General features: G+C 41.4%; 1 protein-coding gene across 1 annotated transcript in view; it reads left to right on the forward strand.

Moving 5' to 3' along the window:
• Positions 1-20,063, forward strand: part of PLPPR1 (phospholipid phosphatase related 1) — a 130,844-nt gene that overhangs the window by 95,578 nt on the left and 15,203 nt on the right. The window contains exons 3-4 of the mRNA XM_061370277.1: positions 261-449; positions 13,350-13,482. Coding sequence (XP_061226261.1) covers positions 261-449; positions 13,350-13,482 — 322 coding nt within the window. The remainder of the gene's footprint in view (positions 1-260; positions 450-13,349; positions 13,483-20,063) is intronic.

Genomic DNA, 20,063 nt, shown 5'->3' on the forward strand with positions numbered 1-20,063 from the left:
GTATCTGTCAAAGCTCTGTCCATCTACGAACCGCGTGATGGACCCGAGACGTTCATTAGTGTCGCTTGCCAAAAGGTTTATGTAACAGATGTTGCAAAGCAGACGCAGAGAAACACACACACACTCACACACCATTATTGCAAGGGCTGTCAGAGTGACAGTAAAGGGAGGATGGTCTGCAGGACTAAAGTAGCTTGAAGGCATAGCTGCATCTGTTAAAAAACAACTAACGTCTCTGTGTGGCCATGCTTTATTTTCAGCTTGTCATCATGGCTGGGACTGTTCTGCTCGCCTACTACTTTGAGTGCACCGATACTTTTCAGGTGCACATTCAAGGTTTCTTCTGTCAGGATGGCAATTTGATGAAACCATACCCTGGGACAGAGGATGAGAGCTTCATTTCACCTCTCATGCTCTACTGTGTGCTGGCTTCAACTCCAACAGCTATTGTAAGTATAAGAAATTATTCGAATTCTCCACGACTGCTCCATAAACAGCAAAAATAGTCCTATAATATCTCTGTCCCCGTTCCTCTTTTTTTAAACTATGTAATTGATTTACACTTAGTCAGGTCTCTGTTTTGCCTTAGCCTAATGTGGTCTTCATCAGTTATCTCCAAAAGTGATTATTCTGAGGTAATCACAGTGCAAGATTGAGGGGTAGAGCTTGTTAAGCTTTTTACAATAAGGTGCTCACTTCAGTGATTAGTTGTGAATTGCTTGGGCTTCAGAGAGGCTGTAATGCAACAGTTATGTATTACTGGAAATAAGAAAATAGGATAAAGCTGAGCAAAACCTGGGTTGGACATTTAGTATATCCAGGATTATTTGCTGCTATTTTATAAGTACTGTTGAAGGGCTTTAAAATGCTTAGATCAGCAGAAAAATGCTCAAAACAAAAATAAGAATGATATTTCCTTTTTATTTATAATCTCTTTATTTCTGGCAGTCACATCCTTTTAATTATTTTTTACCTGATTTTCTTTACTATCCAACCAGTAAGTTGTAATGTAGCTGTTCTGACGAGAACAGCTGAAAGTATTCAATTAGCTGAGTACATACAATTCCAAACAGATCATTGCAGTCACTGATTAGCAAAACTTTGGCCCTTTTCCATTTTCTGTGGAAAGTTGCAAATTTCACATATAGCCAGCTTTCCTGCATTCGTAATTACATCTATAAATTCCTGTCATACTGTGTCTTTATGTACTTCATTTTATTTCTCTTTATTTCTTTTGTCTTCAGTATTTCTTTCTTGTATTAAACTTTGGTTTGCATCCCTTTCAAAAGTTGATTAAAGCTGTATGTGATGTATTTAATTGTGAAAGGTGAATGCTGCATCATAGTCCATTTTAAGTTTTGGTCTGCAGTAACTTTAATGCATGAAACAGTCTAACAGAGAATGTGGTAAGAAATGTGAAAACAATTTGCAAAAGAGGCTACAGTTTTTCATACAGGACACTTCAGTATCAGCTAAAACAAATGTGGTCAGGAACAGCACAGGGCTCTTTGCACCATGCTTTTTGTGTGATATTTGGGTATAGCTTCAAGGAGACAACAGATGAAACTTCCCTGGGAAAACATTTTTCTCTCCATTTTTAATGTAGTATGTTTTACTACATTATTTAATGCAGTATGTTTTACTACAGTATTTAATGCATTATTTGCATTATTTGTATTATTGTTGTAGTATTAATTATTTGTTGTATTATTGGACTAATCCTCAACCAGAGCATATGACCGAGGGATCTTTTTCTGTCCTCCTGACTGGCACTCAGCACAGTGTTTTTATATGAGTAATTTCATATTATTTCCCATTCCCATCTTTTTCTGAGAAACTTTCCTCTCCCTGCACACTAATTTCAAACTCTGCTTCAGCTAGTAGCTGACTCTGCAGACTGAGTTTTGGCAATGATCATTAATACAAAGCTAGTAAATGAGACAGCTTGTTCAGAGTCTTCCTAAACTTCCGTCCTTGCATTGCACTGTTGATCAGACCACCATTAGCATCTTCAGCTGTCGTCTGGTACCTGTATGGGTGCTGCCTGTCATTTCGACTGTCACAGTCTGGGAAGAGATGTTTGATCCAGCTGAATCTCCCCAGGGATTCCAGTGAAAGGAGTTCCTGCAGCCCTTTCTATTTATATGGTGATGATTGCACTCTCTGTCAAAACAAAAACAAACAAACAAACAAAAAAAAAACCCCAAAAAAACAAACCCCAACCAAAAACTAGAACAACAAGAAAGCAAACAGACCAAAAAGAAAAAGAACCCACACAGCTGTGCTTCATGGGAGGGTGCTTTGCCTGCATCCACTGTGGGTTAAGTTGTAGTTTTGCTATCTACACTTTGCTCTCAAGAATAATGACATCCTGCAGCTCCACTGTGAAGAGGTGACTTAAGTGAAAGGTAATGCTAATCCATCCTTACAATTACTAGTTTCTCCTCTGCAAGACACTTGGTGTTTCACTTTCTGGCAGCAAATGGTTGGCTTGGCTAAGAGGATTTACAGTAGCAAGTCTGGTGCCTCTGTGCTCCCAGCATATTTCCACTGCCTGACGTCTCATGCCATGAGAGGTGCGATTATTAGAAGGGGTGGAAGCCTGCAGCAATGTGGGAGCACTCATGGTACACAGTTAATAGTGTTTCTGGAGCTATGGGAAATAATCTAGAAGTACAAGCTCCTTCACCTGAGACACAAGCAGTATTTAAGTACAGTCTTGTGTGCACAGGCCTGGAGAAGACTCAAAGCCCTGATTTCAGCATAACTACGAGGCGTTACAATGCTTGCAGGCCAAGAGGGAGCATCTTTGTGAATTTAATGGAATATCTTTGTGTCGCAGTCATTTGGCTATGACAGTGGCCATGGGGAAAACTAATACATGTACTTTATTTCTTCCCTGACAACACATCTCTGAAGTGCTGTTGTGGGTTGGTGCCACTGTATGTGCATTTCCCTGCATTTTTAGCAGCAAAATAAATAAGACCAGCCTGGTTTTCTGGAGTTTTATTTGTTGTTCTTGAAATGTGTGATGCTGTTGACTCTTTTTAACCTTTTTTAAATGCTACACTGGGTAGTTAACCATTATACAGTCAGGATTATAAAAGGCTTTTAATGCTCCTACTAATAACCTTAGTCTCTGATAATGAGAGTTTCTTGAAAGGAGAGATGCTCAAATCTTATGACAACACTGTTAAATAAATGAAAATCATGTATGGCCAACTCTGTTCTGTGAAATGCATTTTTCTCGAAAATGTTCCACTGAGGATAGGTCAAAGGCTTTCATCTGCTTTATTCATTTTTAATTTTCTGAGTGTGGTGTTATTAGCATCTTTGCATCAAAGTAGTAGAATACGGTGAATTCAGTAATAAATTGCACTTACATAAGGAAAAAACTCATTTTCATTGTAAAGAATGGCCTTTTTTTTCATATTTAGTGATAAGTGGTCATTTTATTTCATATTTAGTGATTTATCCCTTGAAACATATATCTTCAGACACAATAAGTAAATTTTGCTGTTGACAATGATAGAAAAGGGATATTCCTGAAATCCTGCCTGTTTTGAAGTGAACTTCTATTTATCTGTAGGATCAGGTGCCATGAAGAGCTTCGTGAGATAGGTATGATCTTCATCTCATGCCAGTTGTCTGTAATGCCCTCCCTTTGTATTTCTCAGATACTTTCCCCTCCTTGCAGGCTGATTTCAGTTGTACTGACATTGTTGGCGGTTTGTTATTAATAACTGCTGATTTGTTATTAATAACTGCTGAATTTTCAGCGTTCCTGATGTCATGCTGAGATGGCTATGGGAATGGTTTCAGTTTGTCTCCCAGCAATGTAGAAACTATGGTTACATCATTTTGCAGACAGAATATACCATCCTTGACAGTCATGGCAAGCACTTGGATACTGTAGCTACCAGGAGTCTCTGGGGGCTCAGGGAAGGGGCATGAGAAGAAAGATACTTGTCTCTGTGGCTTGCAAGAATAGCACAGGACTTTGATCTTGGCCTCTGTTGCACTTCAAATGGTCGAGAGTTTCCAACTTTAAAAAAGATGCTTTTGGTTTGGGCTTCAGGTGCCCTACAGCAAAATGTCTGCATGTCTGGATAGCTGATCTTTGCATTACAAAAATTCAGAGACAGTCTCTCATTTTGGTGGCTGTAAGTCCTTCAGGAAGGGAGAAATTAGCCAGAGAATAATTGCCCCCTGTTTTGTTCTTTTTTCCTTTTCAGAGTTGGAGGTGTTAGAATGCAGACCTTTTCCTGGAGGTAAACATGGTGTAGGTATTTTACTCAGCCGTTTCTGTGGTGATAGGGAACATAACATAAAAATTCAGAGCAGCTTGTGAGTTTGAGCACCAGAGCTTGAGTTTCATGATCCTATGTCTGGAGAATTTAAAAGTGACCTATCACACAGCAGCAAGTTATGTAGAGGCTGGGAGAATGCATATGCACTGTCAATTCCAAAATGTTAAGGCAGGAAGGGGTAAGAAGTAGTAATTATTTTTTTTGCCAGTATGAGAACTTTATCAAAACAAGTTGCTTTGCATAAACATAAAATTTTAAAGCCATTTCCTTAAAAATATTCTGGGATGACTCTACCACGTTTATTAGTGTCCCTCAGAATTAGCTTTCCCTGTTAACCAGGTTACTGCAAATCAGCCAATTCCCCAGCTGGTACTAAACAACCCTCCCAGTTGAAAGCTGCTGCCTGCACTCCTCCATCCATTGTGATTTGACTGCCTGCCCAAAAGAAGCAGAAAGGCTTAGGAACAGAGCCAGCTCACTGAAATGAATACTGAGCAGCAGCAGAGAGCTTCAAGGACACCGCTCTTTGTGTCCGTAAAGTAGAATAGAATGTGGCACTACAGTTTTCACACAACCTTCAGTTTCGTCCCTTCTGTTTCGAGGTTGGAAGTGGCAGCCTACATGTAATTATTAACTGGCCAGTGCTAGTAATCTGTGCAAAGAAGTATTTGTTTTTGGACAATGTTGGAATCAGTCAAACTGAACTGGCCTGATTAACAATTAGAAAATTAATTATAGTATCTGAGGCAGGAGGAAAGTCTTCATATTTTTCTTTTCATCTGTACTTACCTTCCAAGCTTCAGAAATACTGTTCTTACAGATGGTTTTCCTATTCTCCGTGCCACATTGTTTCCTTGGCTTTGGCTTTGTACAGCCATGTCATTACAGTGATTTATTTCTAGAAGGGTAGGCAGAGAATTTCTGCCTGTGTTGGCTGATTCCCCTGTGGCAGCTCCTCAGCACATGACGGGAAAACCAAGAGGAACTAATGTAGCTCAGAGCTTTGTTACAGTAGCTTCTTACCAGCTTTTTCAGGCAGAAATCCCTAGGCTCTGCTGGTGACAGTGCTGCCGGAAAGCACATCGGGCTACAGACTCCTACCTGCCATACTTCACCGCTGTGTTTTCGTGGCAAGTTGGGTGGCGGTAATGAGGAGAGGTCAGTTTCAATGCCTGGAGGGTCCCTTCTTTCTGGTTAAGGAAGGCTATGTCCCTTCTCCAAGGAGATGTACAACACATGGCACTCGTATGGTTCTGGCTTTCAGGGCTGGCCTCCCATTTCGGCTTGCTCACAGAGCAGAGTATCTCCATCCAAGGACATCTGGCTACACCTCCTTTTATTGTTAGGAAATTGAGCCTCTGTTCCCCACAGGATGAGGCTGTAGAGGCTTGCCAGTCATCCTCTGCGAGTGGTGGCTTGTCTCCTTCTTCCTGGGGCTGCTAAGGCCCAGAATGTGAAATGCTGAATGACAAACTGGGATATGTAGGAGTGAGGCAAGGGTGTGCCCATTACCCTGTGTAAATGTATATGCTCTGGTGCTTATAACCTTCAGTGGTTTTATTATTTGACAGGACAAGGGAGAACAGCTTTAAACTGAAAGAGGGTAGATTAGACATTAGGAAAAAATTCTTCACTATGAGGGTGGTGAGGCCCTGGCACAGGTTGCCCAGAGAAGCTGTGGCTGCCCCACCCCTGGCAGGGTTCAAGGTGAGGCTGGATGGGACTTCGAGAAACCAGTTCTAATGGAAGGTGTCCCTGCCCACCGGAGGAGATTTGGAACTGGATGATCTTTAAGGTCCCTTCCAACCCAAACCATTCTGTGGTTCTGTATTTTGCACACCATTCTGGAAAATAATAAATACACCTTGTTTGTTTGGTGTAACACTTTCAGGCATTGCTACAGCCAGTGTCTCCAGGACTTACTAATGGTTCTGGTCACATGCCAGTTTCTCAGGAACAGTGCAGAGCTGTGGGAAATTTCTCCTCTCAATTAAAAGTTCAGTAAAATTCTCTTAGATGGATTTACCACAGTAAATGGCTTTTTTGAGCACAATGATAAGACAGTCATGGGTTTTGGTGGGCAGCCTAGAATCTGAATCGTGGATTCCAGCCCTTTTGACTCTGTATAAAAGAAACCAATCTTCTGGTTTTGGAAAGAACTTTAAACTGTTCTTTGCTGTTGATTTCATTGAAGAACAACAGCAACAACAAAATTACACAAAACCACAGAATGACTGTCGCGGTTTAACCCCAGCCGGACAGCTTGTTCACCCATTCCCCCCCTCTTCTTGCCCTCCTGGAGGGATGGAGAGAAGAATCAGAAAAGATTCCCCACCCACTCCTGGAGGGACAGAGAGGAGAATCAGAAAGAATGCAACTCCCACCGGTTGAGATAAGAACAGTTTAGTAACTAAGGTATAGCACAAATCACTACTGCTACCACCAATAATAGTAATGATAAAGGAAATAACAAGGGAAGAGAATACAACACCTCATCACCAGCCAACCGATAACTCGCCCCCCCAGCCCGACCAAGCACCGACCGATACCTCCTCCAACCCTGCAGGCCCTCCTAGCCCTTCCGGCTAACTCCCAGTTACCTCCTGGGCATGACTCTTTGGTCAATTTGGGTCAGGTGTCCTGTCTCTGCTTCCTCCCGGCTTCCCTCCTCCCTGGCAGAGCATGAGGCTCACAAAGTCCTTGGCCAAACTAAAACATCATTTTTATCAGCTCTGTTCCCAGCCCGAAAGTCAAAACACAGCACTGCACCAGCTACCAAGAAAGAGAAAAATGACTGCTACTGCTAAACCCAGGACAATGACATAATACGTAATTGAATACAGATTAAGGTTTTGTCCTCAGCAGATTGTGGGTGAGCTGGCCTTGCAACCTTCATCTGAAGGCGTTGCTTCATTTCCTCTTATAGCTATGCAAAATACAGCACTGATTCCTGTGGACTGAAGAAGACTTGTTATGGTGATGGCAAGGATGAAAGAGTGTCTGAGACCACTCTCAGCTGATCCCTAGTCCTCGTGACCAGCTAAAGTACTGATGTTATCAAGGAAATCCTCTACCCTCCTAGACAGGCTTGGGTCAGGGTCCTGGCTGCAGATCACAGCAGAAATGCTGTGTTCTGGTGGGGGTACCGCAACAGACCTCAGTTGCCACTTGCTTCCTAAGATGTCCTTTTTTATATGAATGCTGACTAGTGTTTGCTGCCTGGATTTGATTATGGAGTCTCAGCTCTGCAGTGTCAATATTTGGCTCTGTAGGTAGCAGGTAGGATGGCAGATCAATAACCCTCAGGGCCTGAGGCTGACTGTGAGGGAAATCTAAGGAACCGGGTAACTAACAACACTAAGTGAAAGTCAATGTGAGCCATGTTCTTAGCGGGAACTGTAGAGAAGATGGAGACAGCCTGTTCTAAGCCCAAGAGACAACCCTACAATGGGCACAATCTGCAAGAAAAGAAAATTATTAAGAAAAATATTTTCACAATGGAAGTAAAAAAACACTGAAACAGTGCCCCCAGGAGGCCATGGACCCCCATTCTTGGGGACATACATTAACACAACTGCTCAAGGCTGTATGTAGTTTGTGGTGGTCCTGCTTTGAGTAGTGGTTAGACTGGAGGCCCCTGGAGCCCCTTCCCAGCAAAGTCACTGTGTGATTCTGTGCCTCATCACTCTGTAGTTCTAGTGAAAATTTTCTGCTATTTAACTAATGACAGATGAATGGAGCCATCAGCTCCTATATAGAGCCTAACAAGTGTCTCTACTGAAAGGCAGCTGTGCTAATGCAGTCCTCAGATGCACCATGATGCAAAAGGGCATAATTGCTTTTGGCCCAGTGCAAGCCAGTGCTGATGGAACTTCTACTAGAGCATTTTGCAGAGGTCACCTTTTGGTGAACAGGCCTGCTTTTCCCAGGGAGAGTTGTGTGGAGTCATTCTGAAACTGGCCTATTAGGGTTGAGAGCCCCATAACACTCATCTGCTTATATTCTCTGAGAGCTCTACCCATAGCTTGTCTCAAAGCTAGTGCCTTCCATGTATCTTCTCCTCCCCTAGACTGCTCTTTGAATACTGAAGACTTGATTAATTTAGATTTCTGATATTAATATGCATCCAAACACATCCTTATAGAGGATTCAGGAAATCTCATACAGCTTGCTGGAACCTGTCCAGATCTGAGAGTGTTGATGTCCCAAAATGGAAGTTCAGTTTTGTTTTCTGCCAGAGATATTTCTGTGTAATAGAATGTCTCTGGATGGAGTTTCTCTGTAGAAAGTGGTGCTAACAAGTATTGACAGTGTCACAAGGATGCTGTTAAACAAGTTGATAGATTTAAAAACTCTCAGAAATCAGGAAGATATGAAATTAATGCATAGAAAAGACAGATCCTGCCTCTACTTCACATAATTCTTCCTGACGTGGTATTCCATTCTCTCTCTGTGATTGGAAATGCCATCACTTGTACTCTTTTGTGGAAAGCAGCAAAAGGATGTTATTTCACAGGGGGACTTCAGACAGTCTGAGGCTGTGGGCACAGTTGTGCTTCCTGCATCTATTCTGTGCGCCCTGGCTGACGCTCCTCCTTAATTTGCGTGGAATTGCCACTGACATGAAAACTGTCTGTGGCAACTTTCACACAACCCCTGTGTTTCCTGAAAGTGGGAAAAAAATAGAAAAATTGTATTTTCCCATTTGTCAGCCATGAGTGAGTGAGTGGCAGGATGGCTGTTGAGATGAAGCCTCTGCCAGCAGTGACATGGGGCTGTATGGAGGCAGTTGGGCCAGAAACCATGGGACAAGAATGGCGAGCAGTTTGACTAAGTTATGATGAATCTGTAGTGAGTTTTCAAAGGGAGGTGGGGATAAAAGGTGGCAAGACCAGCAGCGTGGCTGGTGGTGAGCCAGTTTATGCATCAGAAGATCCAGACTGTGGCATTCTACACGCACAGGAGTTTGGAGAAACATGACTGAGGAGGAAGATTTTGGCTGCTGGAGGAGAGGTAAGCCAATGTGGCAGGGGAGTGAAGCAACAGTATAGTTGATAGCTTTGCTAGAGGATTTGAATTGAGGTATAAGGTTAATGTCCTGAATGCTCCATCCCTGGCAGTGTTCAAGGCCAGGTTGGACGAGGCCTTGGGTAATAAGGTTTAGAGTGAGGTGTCGCTGCCCATGGCAGGGGGGTTGGAACTTGATGATCTTAAGGTCCTTTCCAACTCTAACTATTCTATGATTCTATGATTCTATGATAAGAGAAACCAGTAAAAGAGAGAAAAGTCTTCAAGCTGGACTCATCTTTGGCTGTCAGCACTATCAATAATTACTTTGCTAATAACTCTCCAAGGCTGCTCCCACAACCACCTCACTGCACAGTTCCAGCAGGACTGGCATACCAGGATGCCTCTCTTCTGCAACCTCCTGGTGCTTGCACCCCAGACTCATTCCAAGATAGTTTATCTTATTTTATACATTTGGAAACAGGTCTCCTTGATGTTTACCCCAATACATTTTTAGAATGCAGTTGTGCAAAGAATTGTTTGGCAAGGACACAGTGAGCTTATTAGAAAGTGTGGTAGGAAAAAAAATAAACTGTAAAGATAGTTACATTGTTTTGTTTATTAAGCTGATAACTAAATTGACCATTAGTAATCTGTACAGGAATGTAGGAAGTATTGGGTGTTCAGGTTTAGCTGAGAACTTGAAAGGGGAAGGTGTGATGTTTCACTGTCTGAAAATGCCGGTGCCCAAGTTCAAGGACTATTACGGGCAAAAGGCTGTTGAAGAAGAAAATGGGACAGATCATTTTATCTGCTTCTTTGCTCAGGAGGAGCCAATAAATAAGTAAAGCATGTGCAGCAGAGGGTTTTGAGAGCTGAATGTTGAGGAGCAAGTATTTGGCGACACTGCCAGTAATGCAAAGGCAGGTCAAATTGAAGTTTTCTAGGGGATAAGTTGAGATCAGCAGAGGAAAAATGACTACTGGGTAGGTATTTCAAATTCATACTGGGGCTTTGGGGCTTCATTGTAGTATTTCTACCTGATAATAATGTGAAAATGAACATGAGCAAGAGTGTCCAAGCAACATAATTTTAGTGTAGTTGAGCTGCTATTCCATTCAGGGAATCAAGGACAAAATCACATCCAGTGGCACTACCTTTCCTTCCCTATGGCCTACAACACCTCAGACAGCAGATGACCAACATCCAGTGACATTTTCTTGCAATTTTTTCTGTCTAATTAGGTCAGTATGATACAGCAGTTTATTAACCTTACACTGTTTTCCCAAGAAGAAATAAGTAGTTTGCTTGCTTTTCTTTTTTCCACCAGTGTTTGTGTATCTATATTTAGATACAGCTGGACAACTTGTCTGGATGTGGACCCTGCTCATGCAGAATTATGAGAATCAGTGAAGTTACTTGACTTCAGAAATGCCTGGCAAGAAAAAAGAAATCAGCTCTTTGAGGAACTGTTCAGACCACATTCAACTCTCCACAGCTAGATTAGCTATCAGAATTAGGTGCCCAGGCCCCCATTGAATTTTCAGAGAACAGCAAGGCTCACTTTCTTAGAACCACATTAAACATACAGGGAAACAAAATTCAAGCAATTAAATACAGCACCAGTGATGGCACCACAAGAATAGTCCAGTTACTCTGAATCATTTTACATCACCTCACAAATACAGTGTTATTACTATACATATAAATTCTGTATTAAACCAAAGTCACTGTTCACCTAAAAAAAATGACATTTTGATCTGTTACGCTATGGGAAATTGGGACAACTCTGCTTAAATCAGTGGAATGGAATTGAACAGATTTATAGCCTGGCAAAATTTACTCCTGAATCTAAGTGGAACTAATTTATCCACATGGGATTTTCTAGGAGCATGCCAGACAGCTAAATGTATAGAAATAAGGAAGGGAATTGAAGTGGGAAAACATTCACTTAGCTTCTGATGCAAAGGAACTTCAAAAATGGATGTACTGCTAAAGGTCTATTAATATGTTTTGTACCTAAATCTGTCTAATTTGAAAAGTTTGGGGTTTTTAAAGTCCACTAACCCATGTCTTCACAGAGTAGAATTTCCTCAGGATGTGGATTGTCTCTCAATGTGTACATACAGCCACAGCAGACAGAGAGCCAAAGTATTAATTCAAACTTTCTGAACATCATCATAATTCAAATAATAAACCATGTGAAACAGAGTGTCACTTTTAAACTGCTTTAGTGCAGATGGTCTTTTTCTTAATTCCCAGCCCCATAGTTAGTGAGCTGAGCTTATTGAACTGCTTGCCAATTCTATTAAGAGCAGATGGAGTGAAACGGGATAAAGGCAATATTTCAGTGTAGCTCTCACCCCCAAATGCCATTATCGACATACATTTTACAACTCTACATCTCTTGCCATCAGCAGTTATAATTATAAAGAGGTTGAGCATACTTGGCTTGAATGTCAATGATCGATAAGGATGCTCATCTGGCTCAATAAGGATAAACTGTTGCCCTTGAAATAACATGATGTTCCAGCAGTCAAAGTGAACTAAGACTAGTCCCTAGATATTAATACTAACTCTTGGTGTCTGTGTGCATGTAATGCTTTTTGTTATGCATTTCTCTGACCGTTCCCTAGCACCATGCACTCTTCTTGTGTCTTATAGCAATGTATTAAAGTAATTCTTTTGAGTGCACCCTTTTTAAAAACTAATTTCTTCCACTTCAGGCTGTTGGTTTTTTTTCCTAAAGTCTTTCATTTAAAACTGTATCTTTCTAAAAACCACCTAGTTCTTCTTTCTAAACCCTGATGACAAAACATGATACGTGGGATTTTCAGAAGTGCCCTCTATGAGTGGACTGTCACTGCCTCTAAATCCCATGATCAAACTCTGTCCAGCTTCAGTTAGGGCAGATACACCTCTGTCTTAAATTTAAGACAGACTTAAATTATTTCTGAGTGCTCAGGAAATACTAATCCTACTTCTATGGGAAGCAGTTACCATTTATATAGAAAGCATGAATGACCTGATCACAATAAAAATTTGTAATACATAAGCACAGCTAACATCAAGATCACTGGATCCCTGGAGACATAATTTTTGATGTTTTAATAAATAGGGCATTTAGTAAATGAAACAGGCTAGAGGTCATCCTCTGGCCCTCAGACTAGCTGGCATGTGAAATCTGTGGCAAAATGACTGAACTCCTTCTACTTACACAGCAATAGCATGCAGCTTTCCTTGGGGTCTTGTCCCAGGCTTTTGCTGAGACTGTTGTCACCAGGCCAGGCTGTGGCATTGACCATACCAACAGCGTAACACTATGGGTGAGTGGCTGTGCTGTACCCATACCTTGGCCCTTTTTACTTCGTTAGTACAAATACGGTATGTTTGTGCAGAATGTTCACTGACATCCCCAAAAGTTTTGTGACTTCAGATCAATTTCCATTGCAGGGATGTCATTCATCTAAATTTCCTTTTGAAGTTGGCAGTTCTGTAACCTATCTGTCAGACACAGGCAAATATAAGTCTGAGAATGTGTGGAGGCTACTGGAAGTGTCCAATAACGCTGATGCCCCCTGGTAAAACCTTGGAGTAGACTCCTGCAGCATCGCTTTCCAATTCCCCAGATGTCTAGAAGCTTTCTGTCCGTGAAGTCTATGCTGTCAGTAAATTTTAAATGCTAATAACAGGACATGACAAATTCTGTGCTAATCGCAGTAAAAATGGGAGTTTCTGTGTTCCACGGTATTCATTAAAGTCTTTTTGCTCCCTGTGTTCCAGGAGTTAGTATAAGAAGGCCTAATAGTTGATATATCTTGCCACTGAGTGCAAGAATGGCAGATCCTTTTCCTGCCCAAGAGCGGGTTTGTGTCAGTTCAGCTCAAGTGAGTAAGTGTAGCCTCACTGTGGAATGCAGTGTTCCAAACACACACTGCTGTGCAGTAGTTCCGGTGAGCTGGAACCAGTCACCCATGTTTTCATGTTTGCTCATGTAATTTTTAACCCTTTGTTTCTTTCCCTTTCCTGCAGATTTTTATTGGTGAGATATCCATGTATTTCATAAAGTCAACACGAGAAACCCTTATTATCCAAGAGAAAACTATTTTGACTGGAGAGTGCTGTTACCTGAACCCACTGCTTCGAAGAATAATACGCTTTATAGGTAAGCATCCTGAGGACTGAAAGCTTAGTTAGTCCCTTTTTTGCACCAAAACAGAACAAAACACTCTAATAATCTACACCACAAAATTAATTAAGCTGTGAAATCTTTACAGGCGTCTTCCACCTTAGAGGGATAGTCCCCCTTGGATTTGCAAGGTAATGTTCAAAATGTGCCATATCATGCTGGCTGGAGCTAATTTATATCCTATTCTGTTGAGCTTAATGCTTCTTCTGGACCCTTAAAGAAGGCTATGCCAATCAAATCCTTATATGAATAATTCCATCATTGCTAGCCTGTGTAAGCTACCCATTTTACTTACAAATTGGTCCTCACCAGCCCATCTCTTTGGAATTTTTCTTTCCAGCTCTAATTTTATCATCCATAGCTCTGCCACAAAACCTAAGAAAGCACAGAGTCCACATAAAATAATGTGGGGTTTTTGTTTTGGTTTGGTTTTGTTAGAGCTTCCATTGAGTTAATCGCTAAGAAATTAATGAAGAAGTTCTGTCACTAAACCATTGGGGGTTTCTTTATATGCTGCATGCAAACCACAAAGACTTTTTACCATTGTTGATTAGTCAAAAAAACGTCTATGAGACCTTACTGAGGTGATGATCCCATGGTTCTTTTGGAGCAGGAGGAGGAATAGCATTATAGCTTGTGTTTCCACTGTGGCACTAACAGAAAATCTAGTTCTCTTCTGATGGCTTCCCAATTCACAGCCATTTAAGGCTGCCCAAATCACACCCCAAGGTGTTTAGAGACAAGGAGGGCTCACTTCCTACTTCCTTGTAGCAGCTGAGTAGAAAGAGGGCAGCTCTGAACTGCATGTGTAAGGGGCTTGTTCTCACTTCTCTCCTTATTCATGAGAAGTCCCAAGTTCATCCATTGGATGGGATGGTTTGTCTTGTTGCTGGCATGGGCCAGTGTAAATATGGCTCCCCACTGATCAAGATGGGCTTTGCCCACAGAGCATCACTGCATCTCCCTCCGTGTATACTCATAAAGTTAAAGCATACTTACACACTGCATCTGGCAGAAAGGCTGGGTCTGAATTCAGTCTGAGTCAACAAAAGCATTGGGGAAAAATGCTAAAAACCTCTGGATCCCTTCTTCCGTATCACTGCCTAATTTCTGAGTTTTGTCTGGAAGAAAAATATCCAATGTAACTGTGGCAAGGATTGTATTGCTTCCATGGAGTGCAGCCCTGGCTGAAGGCAGAGATACTTGCACAGAGCATGCATGGAGCTGAAAGTCTTATCCTGTGTTAGGGTTTCCATCAGCAGCCAATATATGCTGCAAAGGTTTTCTTTACCCCTCTCCCCTCTCTGTGTCTCCTGCTTTATGCATGGCAGTCAGGAAGTGAAAATGGATTTTTACCTTCTTCTGTACTGGGGGTAGAGACAAACAACCTGTGGTTCATTACTGAGACCTGGCCTGGGTGCTGCTGATAAAAACAATAGACATGGGAATGCAGTTAAAAGTAAAATACCCTTGAACTTCACATAGGTCTAGGATACATTAATGGGTAGTAAACTGCCATCAGGAGAGAAGCAGGGTGCTAGAGTCCACTCGGCCACTCAGGGCTGTTTCAATGGTGCAGCACAATCAGAGTCCTAATCAAATACTCTTGCCTGCAGGGTCAGCACTAAAAGAGCTTAGACCATAGAAGCTAAGCACTTGCTCTAAGCACTATGTTTTCTTGTAGTTAGCTTTATGCTCAAACATTTGTGAGATTGTGGAAGAGAAGGGGGTAGCAGTGATACAATGGACTCTCAGAGAGCGACTATAGATATGAACCCTACTAGAGAAATCAATCTTGGCTTTGCAGCTATGCATGCTTTCCTATGAAAAATGAAGTTAACATCACTAGAAATGACTTAAAGTGTTTGTCTCATCTTAAAATACACTGATTGTTTGCTTGTTTTCTTCTTCAACCTTTGCCCTGCCCTGCAGTAAAATAAGAGAAGTAGAGATTGTTGGAAAGTGGCTGAAATAATTTATGAAAGGAACTAAAAATAGCTGCATTTTTTTAATGACATTCCACCTGTATTTTGAAATCATGACACTGACCGACGAGCTGTAGCCTGTGCTGGATGCTCAGGGAAGTTAGCTCCATACAGCTGCTAATTCCAAAAAGAGGCTACCTGGATGCTTAGCTCTGGAAAGACTAACAGGTTGCTCATACATACATTTCCTTCTGTGAGTTTTCTCTTGCTAAACTTGAGGACCATAATTTACAGAGTTGATTAAGTAGGTTGTCTACCAAGATACCTTAGCAAGCAGTATGTCTTGTTGCAAAGAATTTTGCTGCCTATTTAGTCTTGGTACAAATTCACTTGAATATCCGTATCTGGTGTTTCCTTTGGCTCAGATGTGTGAGTAAGAGTCTTAAATAAGTACCTGTAAAAAGTAGTAATTTAACTCCTTGGAATACTGCCTTAGAAGTCATTACAGTTGGTGTTACTCAAAAGGATGAGAAAAATTCTTCAAGGTGTCTGAGTATGCATATGTGAGGAAAAGCTTACTACTTCCTGACCCTGCAAAGCACATCATGGAGAGCTTCTGAGAGTTGCTATCACCAAATTTTAGAAAGTCAAAGAGGCTTTTCCTCCCTTCCTAACTCTGTAACTGGATTTGCTGGGAAGAGATAGGGTTTTAAGAATAGTAGCCTAAAGGAGCTTTCCACAAAACAAAGTTACAGATACTTCATTGCATATTCACTTAGATTTTATAAGGAAAGAAGCAAAAAGGGAAATTCCAGACTATCTTTTGGTGATGTGAAAGATTAGCATCCTTCTCATACCATCTCCAAGGGGTATTTCAGATTTGGTTGCTAGACTTGATCGTTTTCCTCTCTTGCTTTTTCTTCATATACATAATGATGTACTTTTTTTTGCTTTGATAGTGGATCAAAAAATTAAGCTAAACCAAACCCCTGAAAGTCTTCTGAGATATAGGCAAAGCCAAAGGTTTCTGTCCCTTGATTTTTCTTATCTTGCCAACAGTACTCCGTGCTTATTTTCTCTTTGTTTTCCTCAAGCCCTCAGCAACTGTCAGTTTCTAAGATTCTACCCTCCTAAGTTTAGTGGGAACTTTAACTGTTGAGCTTTGTCTTAAATTCTTCCCTGTTTTTTTTGTCCACAGGAAGCAAACCCAAAATTTCTCACTGCTTCCTGGGCCAGGCATGAATTCTGTGCATTGGCAAACATTTGCTTCTGTGGCAAGGGGCTGCCTCTCAAATTGCTTCAGTGTACATCAAGTCCTTCACTGCAGCTTAGATTGGTGAAACCAGCTATGTTCTCCATATTTAGAAATTCAATACCTTTATCAGGAAAAAAAAGCTGGCTTATCTTGGAAACATCAGACTTTGATGTATGTTGCAGTTTGTTCCATCTTTGCCTTATCTTTTATAACTGCTTCCACAAACATTTCTTTTGAAGATTTTCAGGTCAAACAAGTGGTGTGCAGTGACTTTAGAGCTGGTTTTTCTGTCTAAAATATTGGTACTGCACTGCTGTTCTGTAGTTAAATTGCCTGTCCTCCCTCCTCTCCACGCCTCTCCCATAAGTTTTATTGCTGCCAAAATTTGCCATTTACCTGCTGGACCTTTGAGAAACCAGTGTATGAGCGGCTGTTTCTTGGGCCTCTGCCTCTTCTCCCAGTATCCCAACTTTAGTACACAGTTTTGTGTTTTTATTCTCCCTGTTTTGTGGCAATTTCCTGTTCAGTACTTTGTTAGCTTCCTGCCATATTGCATTTGCTTCTATGTTCTACTTCATCATTTGTGTTGTGAATAGAGATTAAAAATTATTTTAGCATTATATACTGAATGGTTTCTGTTAAGTATTTAGTTTGTTTATGTACAGCGGCTATCATACCCTCAGGATCATGGATTCAGACTTCCCTGACTCTGTTTGGCAGGGTGACTACAGTGTGCGTTGTGTTGCATTTCGTTGTATTGGGCTTCTAATCCATGTAATTAAGTTGTATATCTGCAAAGCCCTGATAACATGCAAGTAGCCTCTCTCCAATTCTGATATTTAGGAGAGCAGCATGCTTTGTGAATTTGTTACCAGTAGCTTTTACTTTGGACCTGCGTAATTTGCAGTTAACAAATGGTACAAATCAGCTTTTGCTGACAGCTTAATTTAAAGCATAGTGACACCTCACAGTGGGCAGCTAAATAATGAAATTAGGGCTTTATTTCAGCAAATTAAGGTGCTAGTTCAGCAGATAAAGGTTTACAAGATTTATACACACATTGAGTTTATTGTAATAGGCTAGATATACACCAGAGCTCTAATGTCAATTCCGTAGACAGCTGCAGGACATAGTTTGCCTGACCTTATCCTTCTGCTTGCCTTGGATCTGAAGTTAATTGTGAAACAATGCATGTTCTGTTACTAACTGGCTGCTTTTCAGAAGGGCTCAGGATGTATTCAGTTGTGCTGCCACTAACCTAGACTACAGCTTAAATTTCTGTAGGTCCTTCTTATCACTGAAGAGCTTCCACTGTAAGAAACAGGTCACTGTGCTGGGGGCAAATCAAACCTTACTCTTCCCTTTTATGCCAGGCTCTGAGCTGGCTGTTGCCTAGGTAGTTGGGAAGGAGCAAGGAAGAAATGAATCATGTGTACCTGTAGGGAGGAATCTTGAGACTCCAGGGTACTTTCACATTGGTAGCTGAATTTCTTCTTGCATGCCTAGACCACACGTCTTCCTTCTCATATCTTGGGAGAACAGTATCCAGGCAGGACACTCACAGGTGAAGCAGGCACAAGAGGCAGTAGATGCCTGGAGAAGTGAGCTTTGTGGGGTCTTCAGTGGGGAGATCAAAGCCAGTCCCAGGATCAGATTATGAGTGCTTGCAAGGAGCTTGCTATTGAGTCTGCTTCTGATACCATGGCAACAGACAATAAATTTTCCTGCAACCCCCATCTCTCCAGTTGTAAAATGGATTAATGATACAGAGCTCCTTTAACAACACCCTTTCAGATACCATGATGAAGGGTGCTTTAGTACAGTCTGAGTCACAGGACTATAAATATACAGCTGTACTGGATGCACAGGACCATTAGAGCAAAACCTTCGGAGATGGGCTGAGGATCAGCGTTGCCATAGAGCCATGAGTCCTTCCAGGGACCCCTTCCTTCCAGTGGAACTCTAATCCTTTTAAAAAACATAGGCACGGAAAACGGGTTGGGGAAGTGTGAGTGTGCATGTGTAACATGAATGTTTTCTGAGCAAATTAAGTTGAGTGTGACAAATTCAGATAATTGACTGGGCACTGAGAAACAAGTACCTAAATAAACGCACTCAGTAGAAGACATGATGATATGTTACCAAACAGCAGAGCTTCCAATGTCTCAGGAGCCCTTTAATACATTTTTTCTTTTGCCATTTTGCTTAGGGGTTTAATGGGCTTTTTTTCTCTAATAAAGAATTCTATTTCCTCATTCTCATTTCCACCCCATTTCTCACTTCTCTCTTCCTGATGTCTTTTCAACTCTTCTACATCTCTGAGGGGTTTTTTGTTGATTTTCTTTTCTTGTTTTGTTTCAAATCAGTGGCATTTTAAATATAATAGTGAGAGTTCTGTGGAGTCACAGACAGCTGCAGTCACTGATATTTACACAGATTCAGCGTGGAAGAAGAGTTTGAGCGTAAATTGCAGGGAGAAGACAGGATTGTACTGAGGTTACAGTGAGTGAGGAGAGAGAGATTCTTCTTCACGGTAGATATCTCTATTGGAAAAAGCAGTAGACATATTTGTAGATGGCAACAGTGATCAACAGCCACACAGGAAGCTCAGCAGGAGAAAGACTTTTAGAGTAGTGTGTGAGTGACTACGGAAATTATGGGTTCGCGCTTGAAGGACTTTCTGGCAACAGTTTAGAGGGAAATGTAAGTAAAGAAATTAAAACCAAACCATTCAAAATTGAAGCTGCTTAACATTTAGGTTCTTCTGCCAAGACAAGTGTTAGTTTACCTGAAATGGAAATGGAAAGATTCACAGTTCATGCTGTCTATCCTCGGCATTTTTGAGCATGACTTTCCTTGTTTGTTCTTTTTTGGTTTGCACATTTAGTCTGTTTAAGGTCTTTCCAGCTGGAGGTAAAGATATGTTAAAATCTGATCCTCAGTTCCTTCTGGGACTCTGGGGCAGCTAAAGGGAGTAGCAGGGAGTATAGACCACCCTTTGTCTCTCCCCTAAATTAGTCTCTCAGTTACATTCTCTTACAGGTTTGCCTTCTAGCCTCTTCTTCTGGCTGTTCCTGACACACACTAACACAGCTGAGAGCCACGATAGTGACAACAAAAAAAAAAAGGAAGCCTTTCCAGAAATAGTTTCTGCTCCTTCTTTAAGGTCCCTCTGTGCAGCCAAATGTGTGTGTGACGTGTGGATGAGGAAAAGGACTGTCACTGTGTAAATGAAATTAATGTCTGTCCATCCTTTTTCCTAGTAACCAACTGTAGAGGCTGTAGGTATTCTCCTCCTTGCACTGTTTACATCTTATCTCAGCATATGCTAAATTCTGGACTAAAGACGTCTTCCAGGATTATCTGGGTCAGAGGGA

Source organism: Neopsephotus bourkii, unplaced genomic scaffold (genome assembly GCF_033783945.1).
Source record: "Neopsephotus bourkii isolate Nb327-2 ecotype Australia unplaced genomic scaffold, CSIRO-AGI_Nbou_v1 NB_1530, whole genome shotgun sequence".
NCBI classification, from domain to species: Eukaryota; Metazoa; Chordata; class Aves; order Psittaciformes; family Psittacidae; genus Neopsephotus; species Neopsephotus bourkii.